Raw genomic sequence first — 20,678 nt, forward strand, 5'->3', positions numbered from 1 at the left:
TGGATGTTTTATACAGAGGTGCAGAAAGAGCTTTAATTATGCAGCACATCAACTCTTTTAACTGGTCAGTGGGCTAATAGGCCTTGCTGTGCAGGAATGAGCCTCAAATTGAAGCAGGCAAGGCTCAATTGCTAGTCTCGGTCAGGAAAACGACGTCACTAGGATTAACCCAAATGTCCGGAACATTGGACAAAACTGCTCATGAAAATCATCTCCTAAATTATGGGATTTGTGGATTAAAAGTACCTACATTTCCTTATTCTGATCACTGTCTAATGACCTTCATGAAAAATGATCATTTATGGCCATGATAGAAGGACTGAAATAAGCATGGCTATGAGACTTGCTGCCATTGATCTGTGCATGTCAGAGTCAGGTATGTTAAATAGACATTGTACAAGGTGTCAGAGACCACAGAGTAATTTTTTACTACAGGGGTCAAATTTTTATCCTTTAGGCTGATAGAGGAAGCTACAAAAATTCCTGGCTTCATGTACCCGCCTCAGAAAGTACTGGCCCAGAGGCACAAACTGGAGAAAGTTCAGATGTAGCCACACAGACTGCCAAGGACTGAGGCAGGCTGTTCAAAAGCTGGGTCACAACACCTCGAGGTGCCTTAAATCACATTCCTTTAAAAAGCTCACCCAACTGCATGAAAATGGCAGAAGACTAAGTCATGAATAATTCATAATGGATCCTGCCAGCTCGCACCTCGACACAGCTGGCACCCTTGAGCCGCTCACAAACATCGGAAAGCAGTCGGGAATCTCAGAACCGAGAACCATTTCTTAAGGGCTGAGAGTCATTTTGGTTCTGTGAAAATTGAAGTCTATATGACATAAAGTGATTTTGTTTTTCCAAAACAGAGTTATAACGTCAAATAAAAAAGAAATTCTTCAAAAATACCTTGAAATACTGCCTTATTTGACAATCCTAAAGCAGGTACACTTGCACCTTCAGGAATCTCATCATTTACCTGCAATAAAAGAAAAACAAAATTAAAATCATGAAGTATATAAAATGAGTGTCCATTGACATTTCAAGCCAAAAACACGAACTTTAAAATAAAAACACATTTCAATTACAACTCAAAAACTGAACTGGTCTTGAACACGGTAGTATTGATTGGAAGTAAACTTCATTTTATTGCAATCTAACGATATCATAGAACATACAGCAGTCCTACGTAGGAACAGGCCTTTCAGCCTACCATGTCTACACTGACAAGATGAAATTCAATGGATCTGAAAACTCACTGTATCTGTGAAATTTCCACTATTAATATATAACATGCAAAGGTTGCAAAGCAAAACATTTTCAAATTACATCCCACAAGATCCTCAACTTTCTGTCCAATCCTTCCTATCTTTGTCTTATGATCAAATTTGGCAACCATCTTTTCTGTTCCTTCATCCAAGTCATTTACAGAAATTGTAAACAGTTGAGATTACAGCACTAATCCCTGTGGCACACCATTCAGTATTTCTTTCTAACCTTAAAAGGACCCATTTTTGCCCACTATCTCTAAATGAATCTGTCCTGTGCCAATTCACGCGTGGCTCAAGTAACAATGTAGAGATTATGACCTTTAAGTTTCTGTTTACATTGACAACGTAGCTCCTCAAAATGACTATGCAAAGCCTCCATCTTTGCACTGCCCATGTCACTGATACCTACACGGACTACAGCTGGATCCTTCCCCTCCACTGCAAGTTCCTCTACAGAATTGAGCAGACGTCCTGATCCCTGGCACTATGCAGGGAATGCATCTTAAAGGCACTCAGCAGTCTGATGCAGAAAATGGTATCAATCCCCTTCAATGCACTGTCCCATTTGGTCACTACATTTATAGAAATTTGGAGCAGCAGTAGGCCATTCACTCCTTGAGCTATCTACATCATTCAACATAGGTTGATCCTCTCACAATGCCATTTACCTGCTTTTACTCCACAACTCTTTATGTTTTTAATATGTAAACATTTATCTCTTTCTTGAATATACACACTGTTCCAGCCTTCACGGGCTTCTATGGAGCAAATTCCACAGGTTGATGACCTTCTGAATGAAGAAATATTCCTCGTCTCAGCCTTAATTGGCTGACTCGATACCTTCAGAATGTCACCCCTGGATCTCGACTCCTGAACCAGGTGAAACTTTCTCGCCTGTAGCATATAGTCTGTCTAGCCCTGTTAGAATTTTAGGCATTTCAATCAGATCTCCTTTTGTCCATCGAAACACTTGTGAATAGCGGTCCAGTCAAACCAATCTCTCCTCATACAACAGTCCTGCTATGCCTTCTATCAATTTAATGAACTTTCATTGCACTGTCTCTGTGGCAATTATATCCTCTCTTTTAGACAGGCAGACCACAACTGAACATAATACTCCAAGTGCAATCTTACCAATCAACTGCCTCTCCTGACTTGATATCACCTCAGATTTATAATGACTTTCTGAATCCAAGCTATTAATACAAATTTTCAAAAGCAGCAGCTAATATCCCCTTCAAGCATTTTTTATTGCATTCAGCTTGTTCATGCAGTATTTTGAAGTTTTTAGCTTGGCTATGTATGCGCAATATCTTAAATTGGACAACTTGTGAGCGCCTGCACAGTACATTCCAGTATGCTGCGTGTCCATGTGCACACAAATACTTCTAAGGAAACATTGATAACAGTCCCAATACTGATCCCTGAAGCATCCCTTTAAATATCTGCTCAACTTCGATTCTTCAAACAATTAGTTTCTTGTACTTATTTAGTTCAATCAAATTCTTATCCTTTCCTAGGAATGTACACTGAATTGCAACAGTTCTACAGCTTGATTGCCCTTTCATGTAGAATTGTGATAAATGCTTTATTAAAAGCTACAAACAACAATGCACAGGGCTTTTCACAGTCTACCTGGGTGTGGACAAACTCAGTTATGACATACATAATGATATTTCACTGGCTGTCATCTCAGGAACAAGAAACCACCAATTTTGGGTACTTACAAAATTAATTGAAAACCTCAGAAAATGTTTTGTTTTCCCCAAAAGGAAGCTTTTAGAATATAGAAAATCCATAAAGTATACTGATATAAAACCAAAAGTTCCTTTACAAGGAAATCAGATAGCTGCTTGCAGAAGGAAGAATATTGAGGTAGTACCGGTAACGACTAGATTAATCCAAATGACTAATGGGGAAAAAACTAATCAAGACCTGATGGGACAAATTGCCTGTTCTGTGCTGCAATTCCAGGAAATGAGGAGTCAAATGATTCCCAAGAAGACAGATACAGATTTTTCATTCAATTTGTTTAGGGGTCTGCAGAAAAGCTGCTATCGAAACTGTAGTTTACAATGAGGATCCCTTCATTAAATAACAAGTCATGAGCTAGCTTGCGCACCGTGCAAACTGGTGTTATGGAAAGAAAAAGAAACAGATGCGTATTTCATGTTATTAGATAATTTTTTTAATAATATCAGGAGGGAGAGCTGCCTCCTATAATCAAAGATAAAGGACAAATGTTGAAACATAACAATTAAACAACAGTATTCAATGTACTTACACTATTTGAGAGCAAGTTCTCAAGTGGGGTACAGGTAATGGAACTGAAATTTTCCACAAAGTTTTTGGTGGCAGTGAAGACTCGAAGCACTTTCTCATCAGCACCAGAAACAAACTGAAAACGACCAATTATAGCTAAGCACTGCATGTCATATCCATGTATCTGTGGTCGTGCTATTTCATGCCAGGTTACCTACATGAAAAAATAACTTAAGTCAGCTACTTAAGACAAGAGATAGATAAAAAGGTTTTTAATTGTCAAGGGGATCAAGGTTTATTGGGAGAAAGCAGAAGAATAGGGTTGAGAAACTTATCAGCCATGATTGAATGGCGGAGCAGACTTGATGGGCCAAATTTCTGCTCCCATGGCTTATGATCTTATGATCTCCACAGAAATAATTACCCGAGAATAAAAAAATGCTACATCAGCAAGAGTGATAAGATCATAACAAAACATAACAGCAAAAAATGGTACACCTGACCAAGTAGACGGGTCTACTTCACATCACTAGTTCTTTCTTGCTTCCTCTGCTCCACAGTCATATACCACCACCCTCTGAAAATTTTGCTACAAATTATATGCCTTGGTGTCTTTCAAGCTGTCTTCAAGTATTTTTTAAATAACATGTCAGGCAAGATATCTGAAATCTGAAATACATCTCTTAAATATCTTTTTTCATTTGCACTAATTTTTCAGTCATGTTCAGCACTCAAAAACATTTGGTTCAAATTTTGTGAACAGCACATTTTAAGCAAATTGTTCTTTCCAAGGAATGCACTGTCAGAATAATTTCTATAGATTAACAATCTATTCTTTTGGGTAGAAATCCTAGTATTGTGCTATTTTAACAAAGCTGCTTCATGAAATTGAACATTAAAAGCAACATAACTACTATTGCAGTTGTGATGAAGGATCTTTCAGCTCAAAATGTTGACTTTGTTTTTCTCCCTTCAGATGCTGCCAAACCTTGAGTTTGTCCAGCACTTCCCATTTTTGTCTGTTTCAGATCTTCAGAATCTACAGTTCTTAGTTTTACTTAACTATTATTGCTGTCTGGGCTGTTTCAACTCCAAACTTGACCCTTCTCTTACTCAGCTATGTTATGCATCCTGGTTAGATAAAGTATTTATGAATTACATTCCAAATCTTAGTCAAATTTAAATTTGTAATCTTAGTCCCCTTGTTTCTTCATATTATGATGTATGAATTTGAGTATACAGGTAGTTCCGCTATAACGCATGTTTGATTAACATGAAATTGGTTGTAATGCGGTTGATGAATAGTGGACACTGTTTGGATACTGCAAACTTTCTGCTGTACAGGTATAGCGATTTTCTACAGCTCAGGTGGCAGCATGGTGGCTCAGTGGTTAATACTGCTGCTTTATAGCGCCAGGGACCCAGGTTCAATTCCACCCCTGGCCACCTGTCTGTGTGGAGTTTGCACATTCTCCCCGTGTCTGCGCGGGTTTCCTCCAGGTGCTCTGGTTTCCTCCAACACTCCGAAGATGTGCAGGTTAGGTGGATTGGATGCTCATTGCATCTTTCGCTCGTCATGCCATGCTTTTTGGCGATTTGCCCCCTCAGCCACTCTGTCTTGTTTTGTTGTTTAATGCAGGCACAGAGCTAGGCAGCCTATCATAGTTGTCAGCCACCATCAGTCAAGCGGGTAGACATGTTGCTATACCGTGGTGTCTTATGTCGATTACCCATGGATAAGCAGCCTATACAGCAAACACACTGCATGGGTTTCAACCAAATGGCCATGTCACATAGTTGACAGGAATTCATCGTCAGACAAGTCAAGGGGGGCAAACAGCAGTTGGGTCCAGCATAGTCAAGGGCAGTGTCCGCAATTGATGCAGGGGCTTAGGCACAGTCAGTCTTTGCTTGAGATGATCAGGGTAAAGGTTTCTGCCTCAGCATTGCCCAGAAAGTGGGCCACAGTCAGTTCTGTATGCTCAGTACAACCAGTCAGAAATTTGCAGTTCATCAGTCGGGGAACTCCTTGGCCATCATGCAGGAATCGTCTCCTTTCCTCCTTTTTAAAGTGCCGTTGTTTTGATCTTTCTCTCCCCAAAGTTCCAAAACAATGCAACAGCTTATAAAACAGTAATTACTGCTCTTAGAATTCGAGGAAATCAGCTCCAACACTACCACCCCACCAACCTCCGGATCCAACGCATCATCCTCCGACACTTCCGCCATCTGCAATCCGACCCCACCACCAAAGACATCTTTCCCTCCCCACCCTTATCTGCTTTCCGGAGGGACCACTCTCTCCGTGACTCCCTTGTCCGCTCCACACTCCCCTCCAGCCCCACCACACCCAGCACTTTTCCCTGCAACCGCAGGAAGTGCTACACCTGCCCCCATACCTCCTCCCTCACCCCCATCCCAGGCCCCAAGAAGACTTTCCACATCAAGCAGATGTTCACCTGCACATCTGCCAATGTGGTATACTGCATCCGCTGTACCCGGTGTGGCTTCCTCTACATCAGGGAAACCAAGCGGAGGCTCGGGGACCGCTTTGCAGAACACCTACGCTCGGTTCGCAATAGACAACTGCACCTCCCAGTCGCCAACCATTTCAACTCCCCCTCCCATTCCTCACACGACATGTCCATCCTGGGCATCCTGCAGTGCCACAACGATGCCACCCGAAGGTTGCAGGAACAGCAACTCATATTCCGCTTGGGAACCCTGCAGCCCAATGGTATCAATGTGGATTTCACAAGTTTCAAAATCTCCCCTCCCCCTACCGCATCCCAAAACCAGTCCAGCTCGTCCCTGCCTCCCTAACCTGTTCTTCCTCCCACCTATCCCCTCCTCCCACCTCAAGCCGCACCCCCATCTCCTACCGACTAATCTCATCCTGCCCCCTTGACCTGTCCGTCCTCCCTGGACTGACCTATCCCCTCCCTAACTCCCCACCTACACTCCCTTTACTGGCTCCATCCCCGCCTTTTCGACCTGTTTGTTTCCTCTCCACCTATCCTCTCCTCTATCCATCTTCTATCCGCCTCCCACTCTCTCCCTATTTATTTCAGAACCCCCTTCCCCTCCCCCTGTTCTGATGAAGGGTCTAGGCCCGAAACGTCAGCCTTTCTGCTCCTGTGATGCTGCTTGGCCTGCTGTGTTCATCCAGCCCTGCACCTTGTTGTCTCGGATTCTCCAGCATCTGTAGTTCCTACTATCACTAATCAGCTCTTACAGCCACAACTTTTTCCCAATCTCGATCTTGGATTACCCAGAATCCTGGGTAACTTAGTTAATGAAATGGATTCAGGATGACAAAGAAAACTCTCCAGCCTCACAGAGAGAAACTTGACAAAAATTACATTTAGCTGATTTCCAGTAAGATTCAGTCCATGATGTCTCAAGCTAGGTTTCACTCTCGGATCTGACTTGTCCAGTATTATGCTCAGCTGAGATCATAACAATAATCATCAGCAAATTTAAGAGACAGAACCAAGCAACTTTCCAGCTCATTTTCTCCCTCTTCTTGGAGGAATAGGTCTTAATACATCTGTATTACCTACATAATTAAGACTAGGATTCCACTTGTTTTTGTTAGCTAAAAGAATGGATCCATTCTCTTCTAAAATAAGATGCAAAAAAATTGTCTTCCAATCATTTTTGTGCAGGTTGTTTTTAGATAACCTCACTTTTTTAATGTTTGTTGCTCAAAACAAAACATGGAGACGTTCCAGGCTCTCAAACAAATAAAAATACTCTGCTTGATAAAAGGATCGTAAAAACAAAGTCTTATTTGCAGTGACATTTTCCAACATACTTTAAACCTATTTTTCTAACCAACTTGTTTAAAGATGTTATCACATACCTGTGGAGCAGATGGGACTTGAACCCGGGCCTTCTGGTCCAGGAGTAGGGACACTACATCTGCACCACAAGAGAGCCCCTTTTCCAACAATTTTCACCTCTGATGCTAACTAATATCACACTGTTTACCTGTTCATGTCTTGCCCTTCTCCAAGGAGCAAACAATCTCGTTGTCTGATCTGAACCAACACTTAAGATAAACTCTCCTTCAGGATCCCAGATCAAATCTTGAACAGAACCAAAATGTCCCGAAAGAATTACTTCTGGTTTCCACTCTCCCTGAAAACATATTAGATTGAAAGGCGTCAGTCTTATAAACATGATCGGGAAGACATACATTGATGTTTTATGACCATATGCATCCCTTTCAATTCTGATTTTGTTGCAGTACTACAGAAGTGATTTCCCTTGAAATGCAAATAGCACATACTGCTCATTAGAATTTTAATTGGAAATGCCAGTATAAAAAGGAAACCAAAAAAAGGGAAATAGAGAATAAAAAAATCATTATTTGAATAAGCTATCTATTTTATCTGCTGTTCAGTTTGTTTGGTCAATTGTTTGGTTTTGTAAGTGAGCTTGGATCTGCTGAGGTACATGGGGCCTGTGAAGGACTGAAACATGATGTATATGCAGCTACCATACTTGGTAGTGGCGGTGGTGGGACAAACAAATCTATAATGATCAGCCAAGTCCCACCCCTAATGAACTGCTACCAGGCTGCTTCAACTCAGTTGTCAGCCATCGCCACCACCAACATGTGATCTGTCTTAGGTGTTGTGAATCAGCCCCCAGGCCGTGGCCATCTGGTGCTTCCTTTCCAGCCAGCCATTCTGGCCATTTGTCTGACAGGAAAGGAGTACAACAAAGACATTTATTTAAATACATCAGAACCCCAGTGTTCTGATACTTCCAGATTTCCCATGCTTCTTCACAGCAAAATCGGGAACATCACTTCAATTGTATCATTGTCAAACATTTCATGCCTTCCTGCTCCTACGATGCTGCTTGGCCTGTGTTCATCCAGCCCTGCACCTTGTTATCTCAGATTCTCCAGCATCTGCAGTTCCTACTATCTCTCATGCTCTGATTATTTGGTAAACCTGTAAAATTTTCAAATCAATTTTTGGAAATTACAGAAATATCAATTTTGAAAGGAACACTGAACCAAGGAAAAGCCCAGATGAGGATAATAAGATGTAGCAATATATACTTTAATAATGTAAAGGAAGTGTTAATAGTTTAAATGAACCTCCGCAATTCAGAGTACGCCTTGACATATTTATGAAAATGTTATTACAAGCTATTCCTCAAACCAGGAATAAATTTTACTGAAATTCTCCTCACTTTACAGGTTCTTCAATTCTTCTTTCTCCAGTTAATAAATCTTATGCTCCATTCATACTATTTTTCACATCTATGAATCCACAGATAAACTAATTGTCAATGACCTTGCAGTCATTAACAACAATAGCAGAAAGAGACTTGGTGTAAGAAATAAATATGTCTCATCGATGTATGTGACGACTGTTCACAGGTCAGAGTAGAGGCACATATTGACATGGAGGAGACAGAAACTATACTTCTAGTACTCCACCTCAAACAGGAGCAAGGAAAATAAGATCTTTTTTATTCACAAAGCAAAGTTTATGATGGCAGGATACCCCAGTGCTTACATCTAATCATGCATTCTAAGTGCAGTCATCATTATATTGCAGAAGAACTCCAATCAATTTGCTTCAGGCAGGTTGACACTGATATCTCAGAGAAAATCCTGAGTAATGAACCAGAGAATGGATGTAATCTATTTTGTCGAGTTGAAACAGGTGCAATTAACCTGCCTGGTTTAAAATTTAAACAAAGCTTGGGAGGTAACTGTCAGTTATCATCTAACTGTTGGATTGACATGATAATGCCAACCAATCAGCAGTCTCCTCTTGCACAGCATGACTGCCATTTTCTCCTAACGTGGGTATTTTTGCGAATGTTCTGATGAGTACAAGTGCTCGCTAAAAGCTTCCACAAAGTGTGAGATTTTTTGGCAATATTCGGGTCCTGTACTACTACTATTTAAGGCGGCTTATTGGGAACTACCAGTAATAGTGTTTGATAACCAAAAAGAATGCCTCAGCCCACTGATCCAATGCCCTCAGTCAAAGGTTTCATTACAATTATACAAATTATTGAAGCAGTAAAATATTTAAAACATATCTCAGAAAAACAACAGACAGCATCCTGGATGTTAAATTAAGTTTGAGGCTTAGCGTCTTTTTTTTAAATTTATGTTTCATTGTCCTATTCCAAGTTTTAAACATTGAAAATTCCAATTTTTGCAGACTCGTGATGAATATGACAGTACTTTACAAGAAATATAATTGAACCAAACCCACATGAACCAACCAAGTTCATTATTCCTTCCAAACTTACTTTCAGAAATCTGACACAAAAGTCCCAAACATAACTGTACAGCCTGGCAATGGAATTATGAAAGACAATCAAGTTTTAATATGAAAAATTCTCAGCAGAAACTTATTTCAAGTTGCAACATTTCCAAATATAACTGATTTACCACCTTAGATTTATTCTGAGACCATAAGTGAAGAGCTCCATGGAACGCATGAGCTAATATCATTGATCCATCCGGACTGAATTGGCAGCCGTAGAATCCCAAGGTATTTCCACCTACTTCTCCAACACGTACCTAGAAGAAAGCAGAATAGAACTTTAAATTCCCACACAAGCACAAATATGGATTTAGAAATAAACACTGAAATCTATATCCTCTCTTGTGATGACCGATGTAAACGATCAGTTCAATCCACCAACCATCTCTTTATTTTCTATTACTGATTCCCCAGATTATTTTCTAGACCAACATTTACCTTATATACTGTTTTCATTTTAAATATCCAAAGCTTTTCCTATCTGATTTTATATCTTTGGCTAACTTTCTCTCATACACTAACTTTTCCCTCTTTATTCATCTTTCATTAATTCTTTGCTTTTCTTTGATAATCAGTCAAATCTTTTGACCTGCTAGCTATCTTTGTATAATTATTTTTATTTTCTTTGAGTTTGACACATCTTTGCATTTTTCAGGTATCCACACGGATCCTTCCCTTGGAATTTTTCTTACTAGTTAGAATGTAACTACGCTGCACTTTTTGGAGAATCTCCTTCAACGTTTGCCATTGCATTTCTATTGACCTATTCCCTTAACATAAATTGCCAATTCAATTTTACTTGGTCTGTTTTCATGTTCTTATAACTGCCCTCTTTTAAATTCCAAATAGCAGTCTGGGTTCTACATTTCTCTCATTTAAGTAGGACAGCAGGGTGGCTCAGTGGTTAGCACTGCTGCCTCACAGCACCAGGGACCTTGGCTTGATTTCACCCTTGGGTGACTGTCTGTGTGGAGTTTGCACATTCCCCCCGCGTCTGCATGACTTTTCTCCGGGTGCTCCTGTTTCCTCCCACAGTCCAAGATGTGCAGCTTAGGTGGATTGGTCGTACCATATTGCCCATAGTGTCAAGGGGTGTGCAGGCTAGGTGGATTAACCATGGGATATGCAGAGTTACAGAGATAGGGTACAGGGGTTGCCGTCCGGTTGGGAGGTTCGGTGTGGACTTGTTGGGCTGAATGGCCTACTTCCACACTGTGGGGATTCTATGATGATTCTACGAAATGTTCAATTCAATCATATTATGGTCGCTGCTACCTAGGAGTGCTTTTCTATCAGGTCAATTGGCTGAAACCAGATGTACATAGCCTGCTCTCTAATTGATGACATAATATGCTGGTCTAAGAAAGAATACCAAAAACACCAAATGAATTTCTCATCTAGACTACTTTTTCCCAACTGATTATTCTGATCTATATGACAGGCAAAATAGAGTCGTGGAGTCATACAGTACGGAAACAGACCCTTTGGTCCATCCAGTCCATGCTGCACATAATCCCAAACTAATCTAGTCCCACCTGCCTGCTCCTGGACCATATCCCTCCATACCATTCCTACTCATATATCCAGCCAAATATCTTTTAAACATTGTAACTGTACCTGCATTCACCACTTCCTCAGGAGGTTCATTACACATGCAAACCAACCTCTGTGTAAAAAAATTGCCTCCAATTTTTTTTTTAAAAAATCTCTCTCCTCCTACCTTAAAAATGTGCCCCCTAGTCTTGAAATACCCCATTTTAGTGAAAAGACAACTATCATCAACTCTAACTGTACCTCTCATTATTTTATGACCTTCTATCAGGTCACCTCTAAACCTCCCCTATGCTGCAGTGAAAAAAGTCCCAGCCTATCCAGCCTTTCCTTAAAACTCAAACCTTCCATAGCCGGCAAAATCCTGGCAAATCTCCTCTGAACCCTCTCCAGCTTGACAATATCCTTCCTATAATTGGGTGACCAGAACTGGACACAGTATTCCAGAAGAGGCCTCACTAATATCCTGTACAACCTCAACATAACATCCCAACTCCTATACTCAAAGGACTGAGCAATGAAGGCAAGCACGCCAGATGCCTTCTTAACCATCCTGTCTATATATGTGACGCAAACTGTAAAGAATTATATACCTGCACCCCAGGTCCCTCTGTTCTGCAATACTACTCAACGCCCTATCATTAATTGTACAAGCCCTATCCTTCTTTGTTGTACCAAAATGCAATATCTTGCATTTATCCAGATTGAACTCCATCTGCCATTTTTCAGCCCATTGACCCCTTTGATCAAGGTCCCTTTGTAACCTTAGAAAACCTTCTTCACTGTCTAAATGCCACCAATTGTAGTGTCATCCACAAACTTACTCGCAATGCTGTCTACATTCTCATCCAAATCATTTATGTAAATGACAAAAGAGGACCCAGAACTGATCCCTGTGGAACATTGCTGATCACAGGCCTCCAGTCCAAAAAGCAACACTCCACCATTACTCTCCGTCTCCTGCCGTATCCAACTGTCAAGCTCACCCTGAATCCCACGTGACCTAACTTTACTAATTAGTCTCCCATGCAGAACCTTGTCAAAAGCTTTACTAAAATCCAAATAAACAACATCTACTGCTCTGCTATCAACCACCTTTTTGGAAAGTTCCTCAAAAAAACTCAATTAAGTTTGTGAGACACGATTTTCCTCGCACAAAACCATGCTGACTATCGCTAATCAATTTTTGCCTCTCTAAATGTTCATAAATCCTATCTTTTATAATCACTTCCAACAATTTACCCACAACCAAAGTCAGACTCACAGGTCTACAGTTCCCTTGTTTCTCCTTACAACCTTTCTTAAACAAAGGTACAACACTAGCCACCCTCCAGTCATCAGGCACCTCACCCATAGTTATGGATGATGCAAGTATTTCCGCAAGGGGTCTTGTAATTTCCTCTCTTACTTCCCACAACATTGTGGGATACATTAGATCAGGTCCCGGCGATCTACGCACCTTTATATTCTTTAAGAACTCCCAAACATCCCCTTCTGTAATGTGAATATATAGGATAAAACACAATAGCATGTTGATTAGTGCTATGGCCACTTCAGAAGTTGAAGTTTCCATTTCTCAGCAAATGCTGTACATTTTTCAAAATTTTCTGCTTTTATGTTGAACTCTCCCTTCCTATTCTGCAGGATTACTTAGTCAGGTCCCATGTCACTTTCTGCCTTGGTGAAGCAGAATTGCTGCAGTCCCCATATAGAGGGTGTACTTCGCTAACTATGAATAATTTAGAATTCCTTTTGAAAAATGCATGTAATTCCATTACAGTAAGTACATTTCTGATGAGTTGAAGGGGAGACCTACATAGGTTTGTTACTATTACATTTTTCAAAAAAATTATGACCTACTTAAAGAGGCTTGCGCAAGGAATGAAATCAAAGCAGAAACAAATTCATCTTATTGATGTTATGAGAACAGTAAAAATACCTACTTTTACATAGCATTTTTAATAACAGAAAATGATTCAAGGTGTTTTTTAGGGAGAGAAGAAATAGAAACAGATCAAGAAATGTCTATCAAGCATTGAGACAGACAAACAATGACAGATGGTTTAGACAAAAAGAAAGCTTTCTAAGATGCTGGGCATGTTGCAGGTAGTAAATCTGCTCTTCAAGGGAAATATGCACCAACAATAATTAAAAAAAAAGGTCTTTTGTGCAAAAGTCATTCATACTTCCAAAGAATTGCACTTAACTGAAGTCAGCTGTAGTGTTTCTTCATTAAGTCAAACATGGGCAAGGACAAGAAAGGGAACTATTATCCAAAATTCTCAGGTTGCAAAGGAGACTGCAACCAGGAAATGAGTTACATGACTAGATCCATAGATGCCAGAAGGGACAAATGGCCAGGAGCAAATTACTGCAGATGCTGGAATCTGCACTGAAAACAACAAATGCTGAAGATCACAGCAGGTCAGACAGCAGCCACGGACAGAGAGCAAGGTAACGTTGAGTTTAGATGACTGAAGTGAAGTGTGGAGGGGACAGCATTTATGTTATAAAATGTGGGGGGGGGGAGAGAGAGGCGGCAGTGTAGTGGGTGTAGGGTACTGGTGGAAGGTAGATATTGACGTTTCAGATAAAGTGATCGGAATGTGAGGATGGCAGAAAAATGGTGTGTACAATTGCCAGATTTGAAAGGACAGACATTCCCACTAAGGTGGGGGAGGGAAGAGATGACATGATATGAGAATGTAACAAGCTAAAAGAAAGGGAAGAAATGGGAGTTAATTCACAATTCGAAGGTGTTGAGCTCAATATTAAGAATCCAGAAGGCTTTAAAGCGCCTAGTTTGAAAATGAAATGTTGTTCCTCCAGTCTGCTCTGTGATTCAGTGGAACACTGCAGCATACTGAGGACAGACAAGTGGGCATGTGGGCAGGACGCTGTGTTAAAGCTACCGGCAATGGGAAGGTTGAGGTCATGCTTGCACACAGACTGGAGGTGTTCTGCAAAGTGGTCACCCAGTCTGCGTTTGGTTTCTCCAATGTAGAGTAGGCCACATTGGGTGCAGTAATACAGTACACAAGATTGGAGGAGGTACAGGTGAAATGCTGCTTCACCTAGAAAGACTCTTTAGGGCCTTGGATGGTGAGCAGGGAGGAGGTGGAGGGGCAGGTGTTGCATCTTCTGCAGTTACATGGGAAGGGGCGGTAGTGTTGGTGGTTATGGAATGGACTAGGGTGCCCGGAGAGAACAATCCCTGCGAAATGCAAACAGAGGGAGTGAGGGGAAGATATGCTTTGTGGTGGCGTTCTGCTGGAGTTGTCTGAAATGGCAGAGAATGATAATTTGAATACAGAGGCTAGTGGGATGAAAAGTGAAGACAAGGTAAACCCAATCATGCTATGAGTGATGGGAAGGGGCAAAGGTGGAAGCAAGGGTGATAGGTCAGATGCTGTTGAGGGCCCTGTCAACCATGGTGAGTGGGAAACCACGGTCTTGGAAGAAGCAAGTCATATCAGCACCGCTGTTTTGGAAGATGGCATCAGATGCAACAGATGCAACATAGGCAAAGGAACTGGGAGAATAGGATGGAGTCCTTGCAGGACGTGGAGTATGATGAGCTGTGGTGAAGGTAGCCATAGGCTCAGTAGTTTTATAGTGGATGGCAGTGGCCAGTTTATTCCCAAAAATGGAGACAGAGAGGTCAAGGAAAGGAAGGAACGTGTCAGAAATGGACAATGTGGAAGTTATAGGGGGGTGGAAACTGGAGGCAAAAAGAACAAATTTTTCATGGTCCTGGTGGGAGCATGAAGCAGCACCAAAGCAGTTGTTGATGTGCTGAGAAAAGTGTTGTTGAGGAGGGTGTGTAAGACTTGACAAGGGTCGTTCCATATACCCCATAACTGGGACCCATGTGGGTGCCCATAGCCACTCCTCTGACTTGGCAAAAGTGAGATGAATTAAAGGAGAAATTGTTCAGTCAGAGAACAAGTTCAGCCAGGTGGAGGAGAGTGGTGGTGGATGGGAATTGTTCAGGCCTCTGGTTGAGGAAGAAGCCAAGAACTCTCAGACCATTCTGGTGCGGAATGGGCCGGTTGTTCTGTTCTGGTGCACTAATAGTAAGGCCATGAGAGCTATTATTTTCTGAGTGGGCATTCCTGTAATATTTCAGTGCAGCAATCTCAGAACCACTGTGGAGTTTTAGCTGGATCAGCAGTCTCCAAACTGTGGCTCATTTAGATTGCAGAAGTACCGAGACGGGTTTTAAGAAATAAAATCATATTATTTTGAAGGGCCTGTGAGATTAATGTGCAATACCTAACAACATATATCCTTCTTCTGGAGCTGACATCAAACCTCACTGATTATATTTCTCTGTACCAACATAACCGCCCAGGCAGTCAATACACGACATATGAGAATTGCAGTTTTTTTTCTAACCACATCTGCAGTCCTTTTAATGTTGTCATGACCTTCAAGTCAGAATAGTACAATAGGAAAATTTATAATTTCTTTCTAATGTCTGTGAAATCTGTAATTGTTTTAAGAAAAATTGAAAAAACTTTTAAGAGTTGTAAAAGGGATCAATTACAATTTTGTTGGATAATAAATTCTGATCTGTGTGACCCACTGCTCCTTAACATGGAAGTAATTTCAACAGGAAAGAACTTTAAAGAAAACTGTGAAGCTGGCAGACACAAAGGAGGGCTAGTGAGGCAAAGGAAAGCAACAAGCAAACGAGTTGGAGATTGAAGGCAATCGACACGTACCTGCAGAGATAAAAATAAATCTGACAGATAGAAACCAGAGTAGAGAAAATTCTTGAAGAAGCAGCAAGTCACGTTCTGGAAAACTAATCTTTTCTGTTTGACAGAAAAGGAAGCAGAAGCTAGATAAAAAGGTCTAAAAATCTGCAAAGCTGTGTGTGTAGCTTGGAGACATTGAACAACTAGATGCTTTCCTGAAAGAGGTCAAACCATGAAGTGAGATGTTAAGTTGGAGTTACATGTTTAGGACTGTCATGACCTGAGGGACAGAAGGTTGGTACCTAGATAATGATATTTGTACCTGTGAAAGCTGTAGTCAGATAGGATTCTTGGCCTACCCTGCATGTAGAAAGAATTGCATGTTTGTAGAAATGTATAGCAAAACAGAGCCAGAATGGAGTAGAGAGTAATGTGAATGCTTGAGTTTGCGTAAGCTGTACCTTTTTTGTATCGACTGTTTAAAGTGAAATTTATTTATTTGAAGTACCATTTGCTTGTTAACACATGCTTAATATGCACTGATTTGGATTTGTGTTCAAATAAAGGCTGCAAAATGTGAAATCTTGCACTTATTCCTCCGTATCCATGAGGGTTCCATTCCTGAGAACCCCGCAAACGATGAAATTCACTACAGCAGAGCTTGTTTAAAATTAAGTTAAAATAGGGTAAAAATAGTGGATATGCAAGTTAGGCCCGCAGATGCTGAATTTTGTTGTTCCTTGCTTTTTAGCACAGATGGGCAAATTCGCAATTTGTAATTTCAAAGATACTTTATTTAGGGGTTGTTTGATCTATTATTTTCATTCAAGATTTTCTCACAGGGATCACATAATGACTTTCAAAAGCCACACCTACTCAACTGACGTAAGCAAGACTTGTACAGAAAATGAACATGGCGACTTGAAACCATGGTGGGCCATTCGGCCGCTCGAGCTTGCTCTGCCAGTTAATAAGATCACAGTTCATCTGTTTGTGTTTCAAATTCCATGCTAACATGAATTCATCTATCTGTGTTTAAAATACTCAAATCACTCTGCCTCCACATCTTCTGAGGCAGAGTCCCGAAGCCACACAATCCCACGAGAAAAAAAACTCATCTCTGTCCTAAAAGAACAATTTTTAATTTTAAACCAGTGCCCACACAAGAGGAAAAACCATTTCCACTTACACTTGTCAAGACTATTCAGCATCTTCAATATCACACACTCCAATCAAGTGACATTTCACTTATTCTAAACTCCAGTGAAAACAAGACTAGCCTGTCTAACCTTTCCTCATAAGACATTCCAGGTATCAATCAGATAAACGTTCTCTTAACTGACACCAATGCATTTGCATTCTTCATTAAATAAGCAGACTAAAAGTGCACACAGTATTCAAGATGTGGTCTCACCAAAGCCCTTTATAACTAAAGCGTTACATTCCTTATCTGTTCAATTTCTTCTGTGATAAATGATAGCATTCATTACCCTTCTTAATTACTTGGTGTACTGGCATATTAATGTTTTCTGCCTCATAAACTAGAACACCTTGATTCCTCTGTACCTTGGAACTCTGCATTCATTCTCCATTTAAGCGATACTTTGCTTTTTTATTCTTCCTGCCAAAGTGAACAGTTTCATATTTCCCTACATTTTGCTCCATTTAAAGACTTTTGCCCACTGACTTAAATTATCTATGTCAGTCTGTAACCTCCTCGTGTCCCCTTCTGCTTAAGTGACAACTGCAACTACACTCAAGGAATACATAGAGAAATCAGCATCAAAAGAAGTACCAATTCTTAATAATAAAATACTGAAAGTTATTATGCTGCGTTATTGTAATTTTTTTTTGTTGGCATATGGGGTTGTTAATTTTTGGGATTTACACAAAGATACCATTTCACCTCTTGTGCAAATCAAGAGCAAACGGCCATTCACAGGTGAAAACAGAAAGTACTTCTTTCACACAATGAGTACTGAAGTGGAAACTGAGAACTGATTACCCCAAAAGGCTGCATGATTTTATGACCAGGACAGCTTCCAAGACTGAGATAGATTGGGTTAGGGTATCATCACCTTAATCACCTACTCCCATACCTTTTTCCCATCTCTCTGTGATAATTTGCAGCAAGGGACAAAAATCATGGGTATAGTTTGATTTACTTTCAATTTAATCAAGTTTTACATTGCATAATCAAAGGTAAACTTATGCTTCCCAAAGGAGAAACTTCTTTGTTGAAGTGAACCCTATAAGCCTTATGCCACCAGAGATGCTTCTGACCCCTACCAAACTTGCTGCTTGGTTATCCACATGCCGTAGACAGACTCACACCCCCACCTCTGCTGGCATGGTGCACCAGGCTAGAGATAGTATTTTTCAGTAGGTGATTGTGGGATCTGATGCATTGTGAGGAAGGCAATAGTTGCTGAACTGGTTGAAGAAAATAATGCTGGCCAAATCACTGGGTTTTCTGAACGGAGACTAGATGTATGATGGCAGATTTACATCAGGACCCTGCAGGAGTCCTGGGGTAGAGATCTACCTGCATGTTGCCTGGGCAATTTAAACTTCCAATTGGCAATTCCCCTGCTCTTCAGGGTCCAGTGCAAATGTCTCCAATTCCAAATTAGAGTTGGAGACTTGAAACAGATTTGTGGTATACAGTGCTGTGCATTTCTGTGAAAGTCATGATAAGAGGTAAGGCACAACCACATCAGGCCAGGTGAACCAGAAAGTGCAGTGGCACTCTGCATACCAGTGCTGTTGCTCCTACGATCTAAGCTCATATTTTCCTTCTGAAAAAAAAAAATCAAATTGCAACAACTGGAAATTGCATGAGTACATTCCAATTTTATGATTTAAGTCCTGAAATCATCTATGCTGTCAACAGGCAGCATGGATCTGACATGGGAAAATAGTGCTAATAGTCCAAAAGCTAACAAGGGCTTTGCTTTCTACATAGAATCATGGAACTTGACAGTACAGAAAGAGGCCATTAGATCCACTGTATCTGTACTGGCTCCCAAAAGGGATACCCAGCTAGTCCCATCTTCACAGCCCTCTAAATTCTTCACCTTCAAATATATATTAGGCTGTGTTTCAAAACCTCTTATGGAATCCACCTTCACCACTCTCCTAGACATTCCAAATAAAGAAGTTTCTCACTCCTAGGTCTCTTGCTGACATACTTGAAATTGTGACTCCTAGTTACTGACATATCAACTAGTGGAAACAGAATGTCATTATTTATCCTGTCAAAACTGTTCATAATTTTGAACATCTAACAACATCAACTCTTAATCTTCCCTGCTCCAAAAAGAATAAGGCCAATTTCCCGAATCTTTTCTTGTATCTAAAATCCCTCATTCCTGGTATAATTTTTGTAAATCTCCTTTGCGATATCTCCAAGGCCTTAAAATGCTTTCTTAAATGAGGTGCCGAGACTGAGCACAATGCTCCAAATGTGGTCAGACCAACAATTGTAGAGGTGTAAATATTACTTTAACTTTTGTACGCTCTGCCTCTATTCATAAATCCAAGGATCCTTCTTAAAACAGCCTTCTTAACAATTTCATCTTGCCTGGCCACCTGCAAAGAATTATGCACTTGAATCCCAAAGTCCCTTTGCTCCTGCATTCCCCTCAAAGTTAAACCATTGAGCCTATATTGTCATTCCGAGTTTCTTTCACCAAAGTGCATTACCCCATATTTCCCTGCATTGAAATTCATCTGCCAGGTGTCTGTCCATTTGGCCAACATCTTCAATGGTATGTCATAAAAAAGGCAGGAAAGGGGAGGTGGAGATGATCAGATTAGGCATGATCTCATTGAATGGTGGAGTAGATTTGATAGACCGAATGGCCTATTTCTGCTCCTACATCTTATCAAGGGCTGGGGGGAAGAAATACAGGAAAGTAGGTTTGAGGATTATCAGAACAGCCAGGGCCTCACTGGATAGTGGAGCAGACTTCTGCTCCTATGTTTTGCAGTGTTTCATATATGCATCTGATCTCTGAAAATGAGAAGAAAACATGGGCCTAAATGAGAGCATTTCTCATCTTTTTCACCACAGATCCACCAAAACAATTTTAAAGTAAGCTTGGAATAAGAGGAATAAGAAGAGGCTAAAATGAACAACTAAGGTTTTGCTTTGCAAACACGAGCAAATTTGACATAGAAATTTGAAATGCTTTGATCACAAATAGTAACTGATTCACAATCAAATGTGGTCAAGTTTGATTATGTCAAAACAAACATATAACTACTTGCTTTCAGGGATCTGCTTTAAGTGTAGAAGATATCAGACCAATAATATATTAGATAATAAAATATACCTGTTCCAACCAGACATCAGAATCTTCATCTGAAGCCCAAAGAATCATTGTTTTATCCATGGATGCAGACAACAAGGACAAGGGTTGTTCAAGTCTACCATCTTTAGGAAAAACAAGTACATATCAGTGGAGAACATACAATGGCCAAGTTCATAAGGGATAATGTCAATCTGTCCAAGAGATAAGGCAGAATTTCAGTTTCATTCATTCAAAGATGTCACTCCTGACTGCAACATTCCCAAAGTGTTA

The 20,678-nt window shown here is 40.5% G+C and overlaps 1 protein-coding gene across 2 annotated transcripts in view; it reads right to left on the bottom strand.

Annotated features, from left to right (window-relative positions):
* Positions 1 to 20,678, bottom strand: part of elp2 (elongator acetyltransferase complex subunit 2) — a 98,284-nt gene that overhangs the window by 67,897 nt on the left and 9,709 nt on the right. For both annotated transcript variants that reach the window (XM_048611020.1, XM_048611015.1), the window contains exons 4-8: positions 20,430 to 20,530; positions 9,967 to 10,095; positions 7,524 to 7,673; positions 3,553 to 3,744; positions 907 to 976 (exon numbers count right to left, since the gene is read on the bottom strand). In XM_048611020.1, coding sequence (XP_048466977.1) covers positions 907 to 976; positions 3,553 to 3,744; positions 7,524 to 7,673; positions 9,967 to 10,095; positions 20,430 to 20,530 — 642 coding nt within the window. The remainder of the gene's footprint in view (positions 1 to 906; positions 977 to 3,552; positions 3,745 to 7,523; positions 7,674 to 9,966; positions 10,096 to 20,429; positions 20,531 to 20,678) is intronic.

The sequence above is a fragment of the Rhincodon typus genome, chromosome 2 (genome assembly GCF_021869965.1).
Source record: "Rhincodon typus isolate 14 chromosome 2, sRhiTyp1.1, whole genome shotgun sequence".
NCBI classification, from domain to species: Eukaryota; Metazoa; Chordata; class Chondrichthyes; order Orectolobiformes; family Rhincodontidae; genus Rhincodon; species Rhincodon typus.